General features: G+C 44.9%; 1 protein-coding gene across 1 annotated transcript in view; it reads left to right on the top strand.

The window, feature by feature from the left end:
• ALDH1L2 (aldehyde dehydrogenase 1 family member L2) overlaps positions 1-17,456 on the top strand; it is a 61,786-nt gene extending 44,330 nt beyond the window's left edge. The window contains exons 16-23 of the mRNA XM_002711446.5: positions 823-910; positions 1,410-1,503; positions 2,645-2,744; positions 5,311-5,409; positions 6,436-6,601; positions 8,388-8,493; positions 11,471-11,670; positions 14,140-17,456. Coding sequence (XP_002711492.2) covers positions 823-910; positions 1,410-1,503; positions 2,645-2,744; positions 5,311-5,409; positions 6,436-6,601; positions 8,388-8,493; positions 11,471-11,670; positions 14,140-14,195 — 909 coding nt within the window. The 3' untranslated portion in view covers positions 14,196-17,456. The remainder of the gene's footprint in view (positions 1-822; positions 911-1,409; positions 1,504-2,644; positions 2,745-5,310; positions 5,410-6,435; positions 6,602-8,387; positions 8,494-11,470; positions 11,671-14,139) is intronic.
• Positions 17,457-17,653: the final 197 nt, after the last annotated feature.

The following is a 17,653-nucleotide window of genomic DNA, read 5'->3' as shown; positions in this document are numbered from 1 at the left end:
ATTAGTAAGGTGCATACGTGAGGGCGGGATTTATTTAAGAGAGTGAGTGTGCATTCGTACAATAGTGGGCAACCCCACGTGGAGAGAGGCCAGAGACTTGCCTAGGAGAAGAGAGCATGGGAAGAGACCAGAGAAGGACCCATAAGCAAGGTCCAGAAACCAAAAATCAAAGGAGGCGTTCCCACATGTAACAGTCACCTCACTGCAGTGCCCTAGCTGAACATACAAGCGGATTGGAGTCTGGACGGGGGTTAGTGTGGGGGAGGTTTTCTGGGAGTTTCATGGCACCTCCACATGGCCATCACAGCGTCTCCACCTTCCTAGTCCTGGATGGACACAGGTGCATCATGGGAAAGTGGGCATACTGGATTGACAGGTAAGCGGTGGAGTTATAGTGCAAGGCTAGAGGCAGAAATGATTAGGAATATCTTCCAGCTCACCTATCTGTTTTACCTGCCTAGTCCCCCCATCACATCCACAGGACAATGGGGGACAGGTTGGAAAGAAAGGTGAGAGAATCATACTTGTGTATAGTCCTGAGTTTCCCATACTCAATGACCACAAAGAAATGTCCCTAACACCCATGTGTGTGTGTGGGGGGGGGGGGGATGTTAACATCTGAGGAATTTGAAAGGATATAAAGAATTCTTTGTACTTTTTTTTTTTTGCAAATTTGCTGTGAGTTTGAAATGAAAGTAAGTAAAATAAACATCGCTGAATACAATGTAAAATAAAAATGAGCTTTCCTACAGCCAACAAGAAAAGCGGGTGCAGGTCTAGGACAGAGTCTGAAGAAGGTAACTGCTGTCTGCTCCTGTTCAGGTCACGCCCTTGACCGCCTTGAAGTTCGCAGAGCTGTCCGTGAAAGCAGGCTTCCCGAAGGGGGTGATCAACATCATCCCGGGCTCAGGTATGCCCTCCACTGACCCACTTTGCTATACCCAGGAGCGGTCCAGGGGCCACTGAGTGGCTGCTTTCCCAGGTGAGTGGGAATTCAGTGGAGTTGTGAATTACAACTACATTACAACTAAATACACACCACCCAACAGGATCAGTGTCCGTACCATGTGCTGACATCTACAGTTGGAACTGCCTGGCTGGGTGGGTGCATGGGGGGAGGTCATGGGGAGGATGACACCAACATCGTCACACTGCCCTGAGGGGCTCCATCTCAATTTCCAAAAACTTTGAATGAGAACAACCAAGCCTTACCCGTTCCTGTGGGGGTGTGGGTGGCTAACACTGTATAGCGAACATTATTTTAGATTTTGATCAATTGGTAATTAACACAGAGAATGTCAAACTTAGATTTTAATGAAAGCTTAGGCATTGACTTCAGTGAGTTCAAACCCACGCTCCGCATGGGAACCTGAGTGATGCGTAATCTGGGTTTTACTCCTGATTCCCAGGCGGTATAGCAGGACAGCGTCTTTCGGAGCATCCTGATATCCGTAAACTTGGCTTCACCGGCTCCACTCTGATTGGCAAGCAGATCATGAAGAGGTACTGATTTTGTTCTCTCAATCTGGGACCAATTCTGTTAAACCAGGCTTCTGTTTTCATTTAAATAAAGAACTTTTGGAGTGAGGGGGTGGGAGGGAGACACATCAAATTTAGACCAGAAACCTACTTAGTGCTGCCGTATTGAAATACTTGAATACAATAAAAGAGCCTCCAAAGGGCCGAAGCCCACAGGCAATAAAACCAGACTTAAGCTGAAATTCCCCACGCTACCAGCAGCTTTGACAGGTGAGCACCAAACAGTGTCTGCATTAAAGCCATGTCCCCAAATTGTTGTGGAGCACCAGAACCTGAAAAGATAAATTGTCTTGTATATGACAAGTCTGGATTATTTATAAAATGGTTCCCAAAAGGCAGAAATTTTAGTTTCTTTTTTAAAAATTGCCCACAGTCTGAATGTCCAAAAGAAGGCAACAGTTAAAGTATGCCAATAAATGGAGCACTGGTCGTGTTCATGGAGAATTTTTAATAAGAGTAAAAAGTGTGCCGACAATGATACATGGAATGAAAAATAAGGTATAAAATTGTGCATATTGGATGACCCTGACTTTGTCAAACAAGGCGAGAGCAATGGTAGGATGTAGACCAGAAATAAGCCTATCAAAATGATAAGAACAATAGCCATTAAGCCAGAGAATAGAATTCTGTGATTTTTTTTTTCTTAAGTCTACACTTTTGGGGGTTAACTTTTAAAATGTTTTAAATAAGAATATTTTAAGAAGATGGAAACAAATAACGTATTTTTGAGAGTTTGTATTTTCCCCCAAATGTTCCGGCAGTCTGGTTAGAGGCTGAATTCCTTGCCAGGCCTTTGTGTCACCAAAATTCCTAAAGAATGTGAATGTAACTATGAGATGCTATCAGGATTTGACCACAGAAGTTTCCAGAATTTTATTACGGAAAATGCCCGATATGTACAAAGCTCACAGAAAAGCGTAATGAGCTCCACGTGCTTGTCACCCGGCTGCAACAGTAGGCACCACTGTGCCCCGCATGCTTTGTCCTGGAGTGCGCTTCTTAAGGTTTCTGGGGCTCAGTCATGTTTTCCCTGCCAAGCAGTTATTTTGGTTAAAAAAGCAAGACGGAGCCACTCAGTGCTCGTGTCCCATTTATTTTGCTCTAGCTGTGCTGTGAGCAACTTGAAGAAAGTGTCCCTTGAACTCGGCGGCAAATCTCCACTTATAATATTCAACGACTGTGAACTTGACAAGGCCGTGCGAATGGTGAGAGGGGGTCAGATCCAAGGGAATGGGCCAGGGGTCTCACGAAGACATCTGGCTCTGTGTAGTCGTAAGTGGAAAGCATCCTCTTGATGCTTACCTTTGGGCATACTCGGAGCACTAAATCTCTTAAAAATGACGCCTTTCTAAATTACCATATCAAAGTGTTTTTAAAACAGAATATAAGTCAGAGCCATATAGCTCAAGAGCTTTCTGGCGGGGTTTCGTGTCTCCCCCAACCTCTGCTCCCTAACACCTCACCCTGCCAGCTGGAACAGCTCTGCTTCTATCTGTTCCTACAAATCGCACTCTGGCGAGACTTTTAGACATGACACAGGGTTCCATATTAAAAGGTACTTGGCCCCATCAATCCCCTAGTTTTCACAACGTGGCTTTTGTAAGATATTACCATGGGGAAAGCTGAGTGGAAGGGACACAGGAACTCATTCCATTTTGGCAATACCTTGTGATTTTTAAACTACTTCAGAATATAAAAACGTATTTTGAAGTAAAAAAAATTTTTTTAAGATTTGTTTAATTTGAAAGGCAGAGTTACAGAGAGAGAAGAGCCACACACACACACACACACACACACAGAGAGAGACAGACAGAGACAGATCTATCTGCTAGTTCACTCCCCAGATGGAGACCACGGCCATGGCTGGGCCAGACTGAAGCCAGGAGCCTGGAACTTCATCCAGGTCTCCCACATGGGTGGGAGGCCGACTACTTGGGTCATCCTCCACTGCTTCCCCTGGAGCATGAGTAGGGAGTTGGATGAGAAGTGGAGCAGCCAGGACTCAAGCAGTGTCCATATGTGTTGCCAGCATTGCAGGTGGAGCACTGCCAGCATTGCAGGTCCCCCTGCAGAGCAATGCTGGCCCTCTGAAGTAAGATTTAAATGGTAAAAAATAGCTACATTGGCCTTGTCTGCACTCTCCATTTCTGAGCCCTGGCTGTGTTAAGCTTTCTTGTGACAGTGGTGGATATTCAGATCGTTGTGGTTCTGTGCAGTCTTCAAGCCTGTGCTCAGAGCAGGATCTGTTCACCGGGCCACTTGCCTGAGACCCTAATGAATGCCCACAGGCAACCCCATTGTACAAGGACCCCAAAGAGAATGGAGTGGCCTGGGAGTGAAGCCATCCCAAGTACTCCCTTGGGAAGGGCTGGAGCACGGCCTATCTGGAGGTTTCAGTGACAGACAACAGCTGGGTGCACAGGAGCTGATATTAAGGGTCAAGACTCCTCTGGGTTTCTGAGAGAAATATTCCAGAACCTTCCAGAGAAAAGATTGAGGAAAAGAAAATAAAGGGAAGGAAGATTTTCTTATACTGTTGTGTAGTCTGTTGTATTCTTAAAAGCACCAACCTCAACGTTAGTCTTCACTAGTATCTCCCACTCATGACTACGTAACATGAATACAAAGGACTGGCTAAATATCACTAAGGGTGAAACACCTGTAAGCATGGAAAAAAATCTCAGAGGACCATTCTGTTCCCAAATGGCAAGTCTGGTATTAGCCACACCATCAGACTCTACAGGAGAGGATGGGAACACATTTCTGCAACTCATCATTTTAAGAACCTGAGTATAGGGGCTGGCATTGTGGCTAAGCGGGTAAAGCCAGCAACTGCAGTGCTGGCATCCCATGTGGGCACCGGTTTGAATCTTGGCTGCTGCACTTCCAATTCAGCTCCCTGCTGATGTGCCTGGGAAAGCAGCAGATGATGATCCAAGTGCTTGGGCCCCTGCACCCACGTGGGAGACCTGGAAGAAGCTCCTGGCTCCTGACTTTGGCCTGACCCAGTCCTTACCATTGTGGCCATTTGGGGAGTGAACCAGTGGATGCAAGAGCTCTCTGTTTCTCTCTGCCTCTCCTTCTCCATAAGTCTTTCAAATAAACACATCTTAAAAAAAAAAAAAAAAAACCTGAATGTACAGTGTGTGTGTGTGTGTGTATTACCTAGTTAAGAGAAATTTCCTGGAAGTGAATTAGAAACTATTTAGAAAGGGAATACACACAAAACTATAAGTCTGAGTTTTCAAAACTTCTCATGTTTTGAGTGCTTTCATTTCAAAGATTTTTTTCAAAATTCTTCTTAAAAGATAGACTTCCCTCTTTAGGGGAGGCATGACAGGCTTTCTAAGCATTTGTAGATTATACAAACTGATGTAGAGGCCTTTTTTTTAAAAAAAGCAAAAGTTAATATGCAAGTATTACATTTAAATGTATAGAATAATCAAGATTTTCTTACAACATAAAATTTGTTCTTGGTGGTAAATCCTTATTGTTACATGCATTTGTTAAAGTGCTCATGGACCAAAAGAGGAAAAGAGAAACAAACATCCCTAAAGATATGCTATGAGTATCTCCAACAAATAATAAAAGAAACAGAACTGATGATCTCCAAGTCTTTCTCATCACTAACAAGATCAAGGGCCTTGCCTATGCTTTCTTTATGTGGTCAGTTGCCTTCCAATAACACCTAATCCTCTGTGTATGTGCAATTCTGTGACAGCCTTGACTTCTCAGATAACCATAACCATCTTTTCTCCTCTGTTGCTGAAGGGCATGGGAGCAGTATTTTTCAACAAGGGCGAGAACTGTATTGCGGCTGGGCGGCTGTTTGTGGAAGAATCCATCCACGACGAATTTGTGACAAGAGTGGTGAGACATCTGCACACTCGCTCTAGGCGTTGACTAGAAATAGCTTCTATTCTATTTTTTTAAAAGCTTCATTTATTTAAAAGGCAGGGGGAAGTGCTCCTATCCATTGATTTACTCCCCAAATATCTGTAAAAGCTTGCAGGAGCTAAGAACCCAAGCCAGGCTTTCCATTTGGGTGGCAGGAACCCAATTACTTGAGGCATCATCACAAAACCCCAGCATTAGCATTAGCAGGCAGCTGAAATGGGGGGGACAAGGTAGACATCTAGCCCAAGTACACTGATGTGTGGCATGGGCATCCTAACCAGCATGTTAACTGCTAACCTATCCCATAAGCCTATTTTTAAATTAAATTTCCCCCGTGAACTTTCTGAAGCACCCTCATATATGAAAACACCTGATAAAGTCCGCACCAGAGCAGTTAATTATCTAGGCATTGCAGTGAGTTCGTAGCATATGTGAGAGATACAGCTAGACTTATGCAAATCTCTAAATCGATTGAGAGACACAGCACTCGATCCTTACGAATCCCCGGTCTGCAGTTAACGTGACAGCACTATCACTTCTTCCACTAAAATAACTAAGAACCCCCCTAGCTTGACGACGGCTCTGTACATGTGAGAATGTTCACACAGATTCTGTGACTAAAAGACACACTAGCATGCACCGCGTCATTAGGGAGGTAGTAGTACACACGAATGGTTACATTTGCAGAGCCAGCATCTAGCTCTTGTTCCTCCAGAGCCAATTTCTCACACTCCAGCCCACCGAAACAGCAAGGGTGGTCCTTCTTCCCGAGGGTAGATGCCAAGGAAATCAGACAAATAGGCATTTGAGTCACTTACCCTCTCCAGGCCTCAGTTTCTTCTTCTGTAAGGTGAAAATAATAGCTGCCTACCTGCAGTGTGCTGTGAAGTCTAGATGACAATACGTCTATAATCGCCTTAGCACGATACCCACCTAGTCCGGAGTATCCATTGTGATTATTAACAGTGAACTGTGTTTTGTGGACCGGGTAACACACAGGTGGAAGAAATTAAAAAGATGAAAATTGGTGATCCCCTGGACAGATCTACTGATCACGGGCCCCAGAATCATAAGGCCCACCTGGAAAAGCTGCTGCAGTATTGTGAGGCTGGAGTGAAAGAGGGGGCCACCCTGGTGTACGGAGGAAGACAAGTGCAAAGGCCAGGTAAGGTCACCTCCGTGGGGGCTGAGTTGGATGGGTGATCACACTTTTCGCTGTGGCACCATCTGGCTGCAAAAGTCAATAGTGTCATTGATAACGTGTGCACGAGAATTAATTTCTGGGTCCTGCTTGGCTGCTTCTGCACTGGCACCGCGGTCCACCCCATGTTTGTGAGCCTTACTTTCCGCCTATGTAAAACGAGATACCCTGTGTTCACCCTGCTTTACAAGGCTGTGGAAGTCAAAGCAGCAGCAGTGGTGACCGGCCCTGAGCTGGCAGTGAACCAGCGTAATGAGTGTTATGCAGGTGGGTTCGATGCTTGGCACTTTGAGATTTAATCTTAGCCAGCCAGAGAGATGCCCTCCTGCTATCTAAAGCAGAACCTGTTACCAAAATGTGTGAACGGCCCCATGTCATGACACTCGTGCAGAGAGCTCGTTTTTCAGAATGGGTATTTGCTGTAGCGGTTAGAAGGCTAGTTAACACATCCATGTCCCCAATCAGAGTGCCTGGCATTAACACCTGGCGCCAGCTCCTGACTCCAGCTTCCTGCTGATGTGGACCCTGGGAGGCAGCAGTGCTGACTCAGGTGACCGCATCCCTGTCACCCAGGTGGAAGACCTAGGTTGAGTTCCTGCCTCCCAGCTTCAGCCTGGCCAAGCACCGGGTTAATGTTATTAGGTGAAAGGTTGATAGGGACCTGGTGTTTGCAATGTACCAAAGTGTCACCCCTGAGGCTGTCCACTAGCCATGAACGGAAAACACAGCTTTGCAATGGAGGGGTCAGGCTGCCACCGCCTGAAACCTCTGGTCGAGTTGAGCATCTGTGACAGGGGGACAACTGGATACCGTGTGTCCCCTGATGGGATACACCATGGGATGTGCACTGTCACCTGGCAAGTGTTCTTGCCAACAAAGCCTAATCCAAATCTCCTTGCACCTGTGAGCAGATGTTCCCTGTATCAGAAATAGAGGGCAGAGAGGAAGGGAATGTTCTTATTCACTGGGCATGGAGTTTTGGTTTTACAAGCGGGAGAGTGTTCTGGAGATAGATCATGGCGAAGGTTGCACACATGCTTAATTATCCTGACTGTACATAAAAATGCTGAAGAGGGTAAATTTTGTATTTTCCCACAATTTAATATTCAGGTGGAGAGAGAGAGGAGAGAAACACATGATACCGAGAAACTCATATTATCCGAGGGAAGCAATGACAAATCTAAAATGTGGGATATTTCATGGGACCACTGGCCTGGTATCTTTAACAAGTCAATGGCATTAAAAATAGGGGGAAGACAAAAGGAGGAAATATCTTAGGTTAAAAGACACTCAAGAAATCTAACAGCCAAAGGCAACGTGCAGAATTTATTTGAATCCTAAATCAAACAAATCATCAGAAAAAAGGATTGTTCCAGATGAGAGAAACTGAAATATAAAGTATGAACAATGAGTGAGCATTAACTTTAGAGGTGTGATACTGCGTCGTAGTTATGTAAGAAAGTGTCCTTATTTTTTTAGACTTGTATTGAAATCCTTGAGAATGAAAATTACACCTGGATCTTACTTGATTAATGTTTATTTTACTATTTATTCTATTACCTATTTTAATGTATATTTGGAATCTTCATAAAAACATAAAAAATAAGAACTAACACCAAATAGAGAAATGAAGCTCTTTTTTGTTTTACTGAGACAGAGGGAAAGAAATTAGAAAGTAATTGAATTGAGATGTAATATGAATTGAAAATGGCCTAACCTATAGTAGAGATTCTTTTCTTCTTTCCAAAAGGCTTTTTTATGGAACCAACTGTGTTCACAGACGTGGAAGATCACATGTACCTTGCCAAAGAGGAGTCCTTTGGACCTATTATGGTCATTTCTAAATTCCAAAATGGGTACGTTCTTTGGATGCAATTTAACTTTATTTTTATTGGCTATATTTCCCCCCTCTGCCATTGTGCTACCTACAGAACATGAAATCAGTGAACGTTTAATTCTCTATCATAAAAACAATTAAGTAATTAGGAAAGTATGCTTTTCCTAACAACCATTGGAGATCATAAAGTACTTTGCCTGTAGCCTAAATTAACGGTGGATGTAATGGGATTTTATCTGATTAAATTTTAGTTTTCATAGAGTTGGCAGTGGAAATGTGTAGAACAAGGTAAATGACTGCAAAATAACAGAATGAGAGTTCACATTTACATCCCTGCTGATGGGAGCATCTGTGGAATTTTATGTCGCCCAAAACGATGCTGCTGTTATCAGGGACTGAGCCGGAGAAAGCCTGATCCTCAGCTTCTCATAGGAACGCTCGCCATCACCATAGAGTCAAAATGCTGGCTACTCTATGTTACACTTCCCACAGTGTGTGGCGTGTCAAGGAGAGCCACGCAGTAATGGAGCTCACAAAACAGCATGCAATACACGGCGTCTCTTGGTACAGACACAGTGATTCAGAATGACCTTAGGTTTGCTTCAGCCAATGAACAGTTGAAGAACAGAAACCAAATGCGGAGTTCAGAGGGCTTCTTTGTCTTTGACAGGCATACTCAGATTGTAAGAGACTTTGGGGGATGCTAGGTTGGAGTAGGAAGCCTTTGAAACACAGATCCAATTATACCTGCTGTCCCCTCTTGCCCACTATAAATTCCCCTGTATAGGATTGTCTTAGTGTGGAGCATGCAGACCTCGGAGGCTACATTTGGGGGACTTGAATGTGGCTAAGTCACAGTCCCTGCCCTCAAGAAGCTTACCTTCCAGTGGGGGAGACAGATATGGCGATGGGCAATTGGTCCACAGAGCACCAGAGGCTGGCAGGATGATGCAGGAGACGAGAATATGCCTTCTGCCCTCTCACCTGCGAGAGCAGCCTGGTTACTGAACCACTCTGTGCCTCAGTTTACTTTTAGAATCAGGTTAATAACAGTATAGTGTTTTAGGGGTCATTCTGAGGATAAAATAAGTCAAGTGTTTGCTTATCATAGTAAGCAAAAATATATATTATACACACACACACACACACACACTGCACTGAGAGGAATCTGTGCCCCCTGACTGTAGCTAATTTACACTGTTCCAGGCACTATTAGCTCAAGTGACCACTATGCTCACTGTCAATCCAGAAGTAGACCATGTACTACCAAGCTACAGCCTCTCAACAGTGTTCAGTGAGAAAGGGCGAGAAGCCACCTTTGTGCCACTAGTCCAGTCTATAAATAATCTGGGTCCACTCCAGATCAGAAAGGGTGAGCGTCTCAGCTCTCTCTGAGTTAGGTCCCAAATTGCATGGGCAAGTTTGAAATTGTGAATAGTCAAGATGACCTTTAAAAGACCCTTCGGGAGGCTCCATGTTGAAACCTGTGTGGTCTCTCGGTGAATTGAACAGAGCTGATTTTTGCCCTCCACTTTGGGAACATCCTGTTTCTTTGCTGGAGCAGCAGATGAAATAGCTGGCTTGCATTTCCCGGACATGTTGCATGCATTTTTTAAGCATGAAGAGTGGTTCAGAAAGGTGAGATACGCCATGACAGGCAGGTGGGCGCTGGACTCAAGGGAGAGAGGAACATGCTCATGTCTCTACTTGTTTGGCCATTTACACACTGTTGGCCCTACATATCCTCAGGTTCCACGTCTGTGGATCCAGCCAACTTCAGATGGAAAATATTGTTTTAATTGCATCTGTATTGAACACCTACAGATTGTCTTGTCATTATTCCCTAAACAATACAGTATGACTAATTTCACTTATAGCGTTTACATCATACTAGGCGTTGTAAGTAACCTGGAGATGATTTAAAGTGCATGGGAGTACTGTGTAGGTTACATACAAGTAGTGCACCGTTTTCTTTAAGGGATTTGAGCATCCATAGACTTTGGTAACTGAAGGATGCTGGTCCCAGATCCAATCCCCTGAGGATACTGAGTGACAACTGTACACTGAGTCAAAAGGGAGGGAAGCCACCAGACTTATGTAAGGGATCACTTTATTCTCCTTTGGTTGAATAAGCATATGTAACTGAAATCACTCTCATCGGATGATGCGACACTATAGGATAAAGTAATAGACATTATCCCTGTCCTGGTGGAGCTTCTGGCCTCCAGCCTAGGAAGGGTGAGCCATAACACACATGACACAGTGCCAAAGAGTCTACTCCACACACATGACACAGGGCCAAAGAGCCTACTCCACACACATGACACATGCCAAAGAGCCTGCTCCACACACATGCCACAGGGCCAAAGAGCCTGCTCCACAAAACCCTGCGCTGGGAGCGTTTCCTGGGTTCCAGGCTCTCTTAGCTCACTGCACCCTCACCACAAGCAGGCACTTCCCTTTATAATTATGTTCACGTTTCAATGGAAGAAACGAAGGCATGGAGAGATGAAGTCATGTGTCCCAGGTCACCCAGACATCCTGGCTGCAGAACCCTCTCCCTGGTCCCTACACTTGGGCAGTGTCCACTGCAGGACTGGCAGGTTCTGGAAAGCATTCAGGGGGCACTCAAGGAGCCTTGAACTGTGTGTGCAAACGCTGGAGACGGCAGGAAACAGAGGATGTTTGAGAATCTAGAAGTGCAACCCAAGGAGAGGGGTGAGGGTGGGAAGGCCATGAACAAGAACCCCTGGAGAAGATCAAAATGATGACTTGGGATCAGATTTCAAAAGGCGTTGCAATGTATATGACAAATATGATACTAGAGTTGTCTGTTTGTTGGGGCTTTCTTTCGAGGTGAGCCTGGGACATTTCATTTATAAAATTTTAAGCAGGTGGCAGTGATGTTTTCCTGTCTCTAGCACAGAGAGGATGAAAGGAGATTGGTTTCACTTTACACTGAGTGAAGTTTTATGTCTTCCAAAATCGCCTTGCAGGGACATCGATGGAGTGCTGCAGCGAGCCAACAACACCGAGTACGGCTTGGCCTCCGGGGTGTTCACAAGGGACATAAACAAAGCCATGTATGTGAGTGAGAAACTAGAAGCAGGAACTGTCTTTATCAACACGTACAACAAGACGGACGTGGCGGCCCCGTTTGGGGGAGTTAAGCAATCTGGCTTTGGAAAAGACCTGGGTACGGCTCTGCTTTTATCCTGCGCGGTCCTTTGTTGCCTGCCTCGTGTGTGGCATGCAGCATGTGTGTTCTGCTTGGAAGGGCATTTCCTACATGGGAGTTACATCTGGAATGACAGGGCTATCGATTCTTTAAATGTGAAACGTTTTAATTGACTCTAACATAGATAAGCAAATTGTGAGCAAATAAATGTGTTTCTCTGCAAAAACAAGATTCACGTAGAAAGGCAAAAGAGACAGATGATATATTTGAGCTAAAATCTGTTTGGGTTTTCACCAACATTCAGCGTGAACTGGGTTTAGTTTTTTTGAGAACCAAGAAAGAGAAATGAGTGGAGGGCAGTGACCATCACGTAGGCATGAGTAAGCCCGTCTCTGACCTGCTGGTGGCCTTTTAGGATCAACCCTCCTGACTAACAACTCGGGATTTAGAGTTTGTGATGCCCCCAGGTGTAACTCACCATGAGCAGTGACCCTTACACCTCTAAGGCAGTAGCTGACTTTGAACACTAACTGCCATGGCGCTTCAGAAAGTTCACGAAAGGGGCTAGCGCTGTGGCACAGAAGGTAAAGCTGGCATCCTTTGTGGCCACCAGTTCAAGGCCTGGCTGTTCTACTTCCGATCCCACTCCCTGCTAATGTGCCCGGGAAAGCAGTGGAAGATGGCCCAACTGCTTGGTCCCCTGCCACCCACATGGGAGACACGGAAGAAACTCCTGGCTCCTGACTTCAATCTGGCCCAGCCCTGGTGGTTGTGGCTGTTTGAGGAGTGAACCAGCAGATGGAAGATCTCTATCTCTCTTTCCTTCTCACTCTCTGTATCTCTACCTTTCAAATAAGTAAATAAATCTTTTTTAAAAAAAAAGTTTGTGGAAAAAATGTGAGTAAAATATGTTTATTTTGGTACCAAAAATGTTTTAAAATGATGGATAGTTTTTTTGTAATATACTTTTCTGTGAACTTTAAAAAAGTTGTTTTTAAAAATGTTATTTGAAAGACAAAAGGAGGAAGAGAGACATCTTCCATCCACTGGTTCATTCCTCAAATGCCTACGACAGCCAAGGTTGGGCCAGGCCAAAGCCAGGAGACTGGAACTCAATCCGAGTCTCCCACAGTAGTGGCAGGGACCCAATGACTTACTGCTTCCTGGATACACATTAGCAGGAAGCTGGAATCAGGAGTGGAGCTGGGACTTGAACCCAGGGGCTCTGAAATGGAATGCAAGTGTCCCAAGGAACATCTTTGCCAGTGCACCAAATGTCCACCCCCACCATGAAATTTTTTTTAAGATTTATTTTATTTATTTGAAAGGCAGAGTGACAGGGAGAGAGATCTTGTATCCACTGTTTCACTTCCCAAATGACCCTAATGACTTGGGCTGGGCCAGGCTGAAGCCAGGAGCCATGGACTCTATCCAGGTCTCCCATGTGGGTGGCAGGGGCACAAGCACTTGGACCATTTTCCACTGCCTTCCCAGGCACATTAGCAGAAAGCTGGATCAGAAGTGGAGTAGCTGGGATTGGTGTTGTAGCACAATAGATTAAGCTGCCACCTGCAATACCAGCATCCCATATGGGCACCAGTCTGTGTCCCAGCTGCTCCACTTCTGATTCAGCTCCCTGCTCTGCACCTGGGAAAGCAGCAGAGGATGGTTCAAGTCCTTGGGCCCCTGCACCCATGTGGGAGATCCAGATGAAGCTCATGGCTCTTAGCTTTGGCCTGGCCCAGCCCTGGCCATTGCTGCCATTTGAGGATTGAACCAGAGGATGGAAAATCTCTATCTCTCCCACTCTCTGTAACTCTGCCTTTCAAAAAAATAAACCTTAAAAAAAAAAACAACACACACACAAAAAAAAACAAGTGGAGTAGCTGGGACTCGAACCAGCACTCTGATATGGAATGCCAGAGTTGCAAGGCTGGGGGGGGCGGGGCTTCACCTGCTCACTGCTCCATAACATCAGCTCCCTTCTTATCTTTACAAGAAGATTAAACCAGATGATCTCAAACTTTCTCTCTTATGCTCAATTCTGCTCCATTTAATATAATCTGAGGACAGCATCTTGGTTACTTCTGTTCAAATGGACAAAGGATAAAGGTGGGGTTTTGTCATCAAGCAGAAAAGTAAAGGAGAAAGATTTTTGAAACTGACCAAAACATTCTCTGTTCTTTCAAAGAGCCAGTAGTTGGGCCAGACCCTTCTAGCTCAAAGGGTGGTCCTTGGACCACTGACATCAGCATTATTGGGGTATAATAGGAAGAAACACACACCTGAGGGCCATCCCCGGACACGCTGGAGCCAGAAGCTGCACTTTAACAAGGTGCTCAGGTGATCCATCTCGGCCCGAGAAGCGCTGGCCTAGGCCACCTTCCATTTACTCTGTGGCCTGTACCCCTACACCTGTGCCCAGCAGTCTGGCGACGTCACATCCACCCAGGAACGCGGTTCCTCAACTGCTTTTCTCTGCCTTAGGTGAGGAAGCCCTAAATGAATACCTCAAAACCAAGACAGTGACACTGGAATATTAGAGCAACGCCACCCTCACCGGAGGACCCCCGGCAGACAGAACCGCTTCTCCACAGTGCACTACAGTTCAGAAGACGCCTGGGTGTGCCGAGGAAGGAGGTGTCAACCACGAGCCACTACAGAGACACACGGGCCTTGACGTGGGTCAGGACCCGTGTCCCGGCATTTACACGCAGGCCTGGGTATTTTCTAATATGCCTTTTATACCTTAAAATGACTTACAGTTGCTGGATTTTCACCATGTTGTACATCATACATATTTCTAACATACCAAGGTGCTTCCCCCCACCCCCATCTAATCTCTTTATGACTGTCCATCTTGAAATCATCAACACCACACAGTTGTAATACAAAAGCCATTTTGGAACCTTTGTATAAGGTGTACAGGTCTTAACCTCAGAACCATTCATACGGGCTATTCAAAAGATTTCCTGTGATTTTACTTTGAAGGGACAGTGTGTCCTGTAAGGAATGTGAAGGTTTTTTTTTTTTCCTTTTTTTTTTCATATTTGGAAATAAGATACATCTCTGTGCCTTTGATGTTCTATTTTTGAAACCACTGTGATGGGTAAGGAACCCACAAACATTTCCTGAGAATCTACCAACTAGGTACGAGGTGCCATATCGTGTTCTGAAGAGTATGCCAAATTTAAGGGCGTGATCTTTGGCTCCACAGTTTAAAGGGTAGTAATTAACTCCTGAAGTGAACTGTACAGTGTGACAGCGTAGAGAGGCTGATCTTCTGGTTCATAGCGTAGCATCTCACCATCTGAGCGATGCTGGGTAACTCCCCTGAGCCTCAGTTCCTTAGACACAAACAGGGATAGCACCACCTCCCTCAGGATTCAACGCAGCAACGGAAGCAAAGCGTCTCAGGCTGTGCTTCGCAGGTGTAAATAAATATTAAACTGTTTTCCTCCATCCCTCTTTTAAAAACGTATTGAAATAGGTTGGTAACCCAGCTGAGTTAACTGCTCACTGTCCTTTTCAGGGGTCATCAGTTACTACGCTGCTTCTCTCACCCGCCGTCCTGACACGCTGCCTGACTCAGCAGTACTGAGAAATGCCGCGTAATGGCAGTGGCACAAGGTCAAGGCTGCTTTTCTCGCAGCAGCTTACTCGTCCCTGAAGGACACTGTTGCATTTTTATACCTCCTGGTTCTGCTGCTCACAGCTGGCTGATCTTGGGCAAGTGTATTATCTAGTATCTCAGAGTCTAGGTGTGGTCTCTGTAAAACGGGGACAGGCATCCCTATCTCATTGGGTGTTGCAAGAATTTGATGAGATAAATATGCACACACAGGGTGTGGGGATCACAGTTGGGGCTAAGGAATAGGGACTGTTACAACCCATGCAGCACTCACATCATTTCCCTTTCAGACAGAAGCAGGGAGGTGGGTAAATTATCACCATCCGAGGTGCCCAGAGAAAGGGGAGCTCCTGAATCATGGAGCAGTCAACCTATTTATTTCTCTTTCCAAGTAAATGTCAGTGCACATTCCTATTTCTCTGACTGAAGAAGGCCTTAGGGAAACTCCAAGGCCCAACAGGAGGGGATGTAGGGAATCAATAAACAATGAGCAACAGCTGTAAATTCAGAGGCAGGAGACCCTGCCAGAGGAGGAAACACCAGGTTTGGTCCCAGCATGGCCAGCAGAGCACAGTTTGCCGGGGTAAGCATTTTTCATCATGTATTTTTAAATTTACCATCAGAGCTTGGCACAGCTGAAATTCTAAACTGGAATAAATATTCACTGGACCAAAATGGCAGTTCACCTTTGAGCAAAATGACAAAGGCCTTATTCTAAGTGGTCACATTTAAATGAACCGCTCAAATTGATTTCATTTGATTTAGAATATCACCTTGTCAGATTATTTGAGTGATAGAATGGCAGATAAAAAAACACCTGCTCTTCTGGCCTGATTTTATTTTACCCTTTAGGATTAATCTAAGTAGCCAGTGCTTTTAATCTTCTTCTTTGGGCCATACACCTCTATCAGAACCTGATAAAAAGCTATGGACCCTCTCTAACTTCTACCCACAAATCTGTGTGCAGGTACATAATTGTGCAAATATCCTCAAGGGAGCCACAGACCTCCCAAAGACTGTGCTTGACCTTCCTGTGTCCATAACAAGTTCTAGCAAGTTCTTACCAGCTGGAGTTTTTATATCTGACAGCTGATAAGAATCAAAGGTTCCATGAACTCATACAATCATCATGTGAATTTGAATGGGAATGCAATGATCCACAGCCTGCTGGGTTTAATCAACACACTGAGTAATTGTATCATCACTGTTCTTTCGGGTCACTGATTGTTTTGCTAAGCTACAGGATAAAGCTGTGACTGATCATTGCCTGAACTGGGGGGGAGTGTGGACGCTCTATACAGTTCTACTTTCCCTCCAGCTCACCACCTGCATGGCCGGTACTTGGTACTGAAATCAGCTGCTTTCCTAACTAGATACAAGCACCCCACCCTTAGGGCTAGCAATGTCAGTAATAATATTAACACAAGAGCAATCATTTATTGAGGGCCTCCTGAGTGCCCAGTGCCATGCTAAGCACTTTTAAAATGTGATCCTAATCGTCAAAATATGTGAAAAACCTGAGACATTGAGGTGCCCTGCATCCAGCTCCCACCACTGCCAGGCCATCGTCATCATCTCTGACCCAGACTGTTGCAGACGCCCCCTGGGAAGGTCTTCCTCGTTCTTCCTCGGATGGTTCTGTCCGACTTGAAGGCACAGGGGGTTGTTCTGCTGAAAACCCTCGAAGCGCTCCTATTTCATTTAGAGTTGAGTCCATGTGTTCACTAGGGTTCCCCATACCCGTCTCCAAAAAATAAAGCTGTCGGTGGAAACCTGGGCCTAACGGAGATAAGGGATGGTGGGTAAGGCATGAGGCACGCTAGATGAGGGCGACTACTAGTATTATACAAATAATACCCAAGTGGATTTGTGAAATGATTAAATAATCACAAAAATTACAGAAAACATTATCTCTGCCCAGAAATAACTCACAGATGATATCTGAGATTGTTCGACTTTTTCTATGAATACATATACTTTTTTTACAGAATTATTGTAATATCATACATGATTTTGTTAACTGCTTTTTAAACTAACAATGGCATAAACCGTCTTATGTCTACAAACATACCTCTGCTCATTTTAGTGGCTTTAATTCAACTTGTTCTCTATTGCTGGATATTTAGATCTGCTTTTTGCTGTTTTAAATGTCACAATAAATCTTTTATGCAAACTTGTGACCAAAGCCATACTTATTTAATTAGGATAAATTCAAAGAGATAGAATTCCTGAGTCAAAGGCAGCTCCACTACGTTCCCCCCGTGTTTGCCACCATTGTGTACTATTCTTACACCATCGGCACATCTCATATGTGCTGCAAGCATATGATAGTCTTAACTCATTCATCTCTCACCAAAACCCTCTTAGGAG

Source organism: Oryctolagus cuniculus, chromosome 11 (assembly GCF_964237555.1).
Source record: "Oryctolagus cuniculus chromosome 11, mOryCun1.1, whole genome shotgun sequence".
Lineage (NCBI taxonomy): Eukaryota > Metazoa > Chordata > Mammalia > Lagomorpha > Leporidae > Oryctolagus > Oryctolagus cuniculus.
This window is presented reverse-complemented; position numbering and strand designations above follow the sequence as displayed.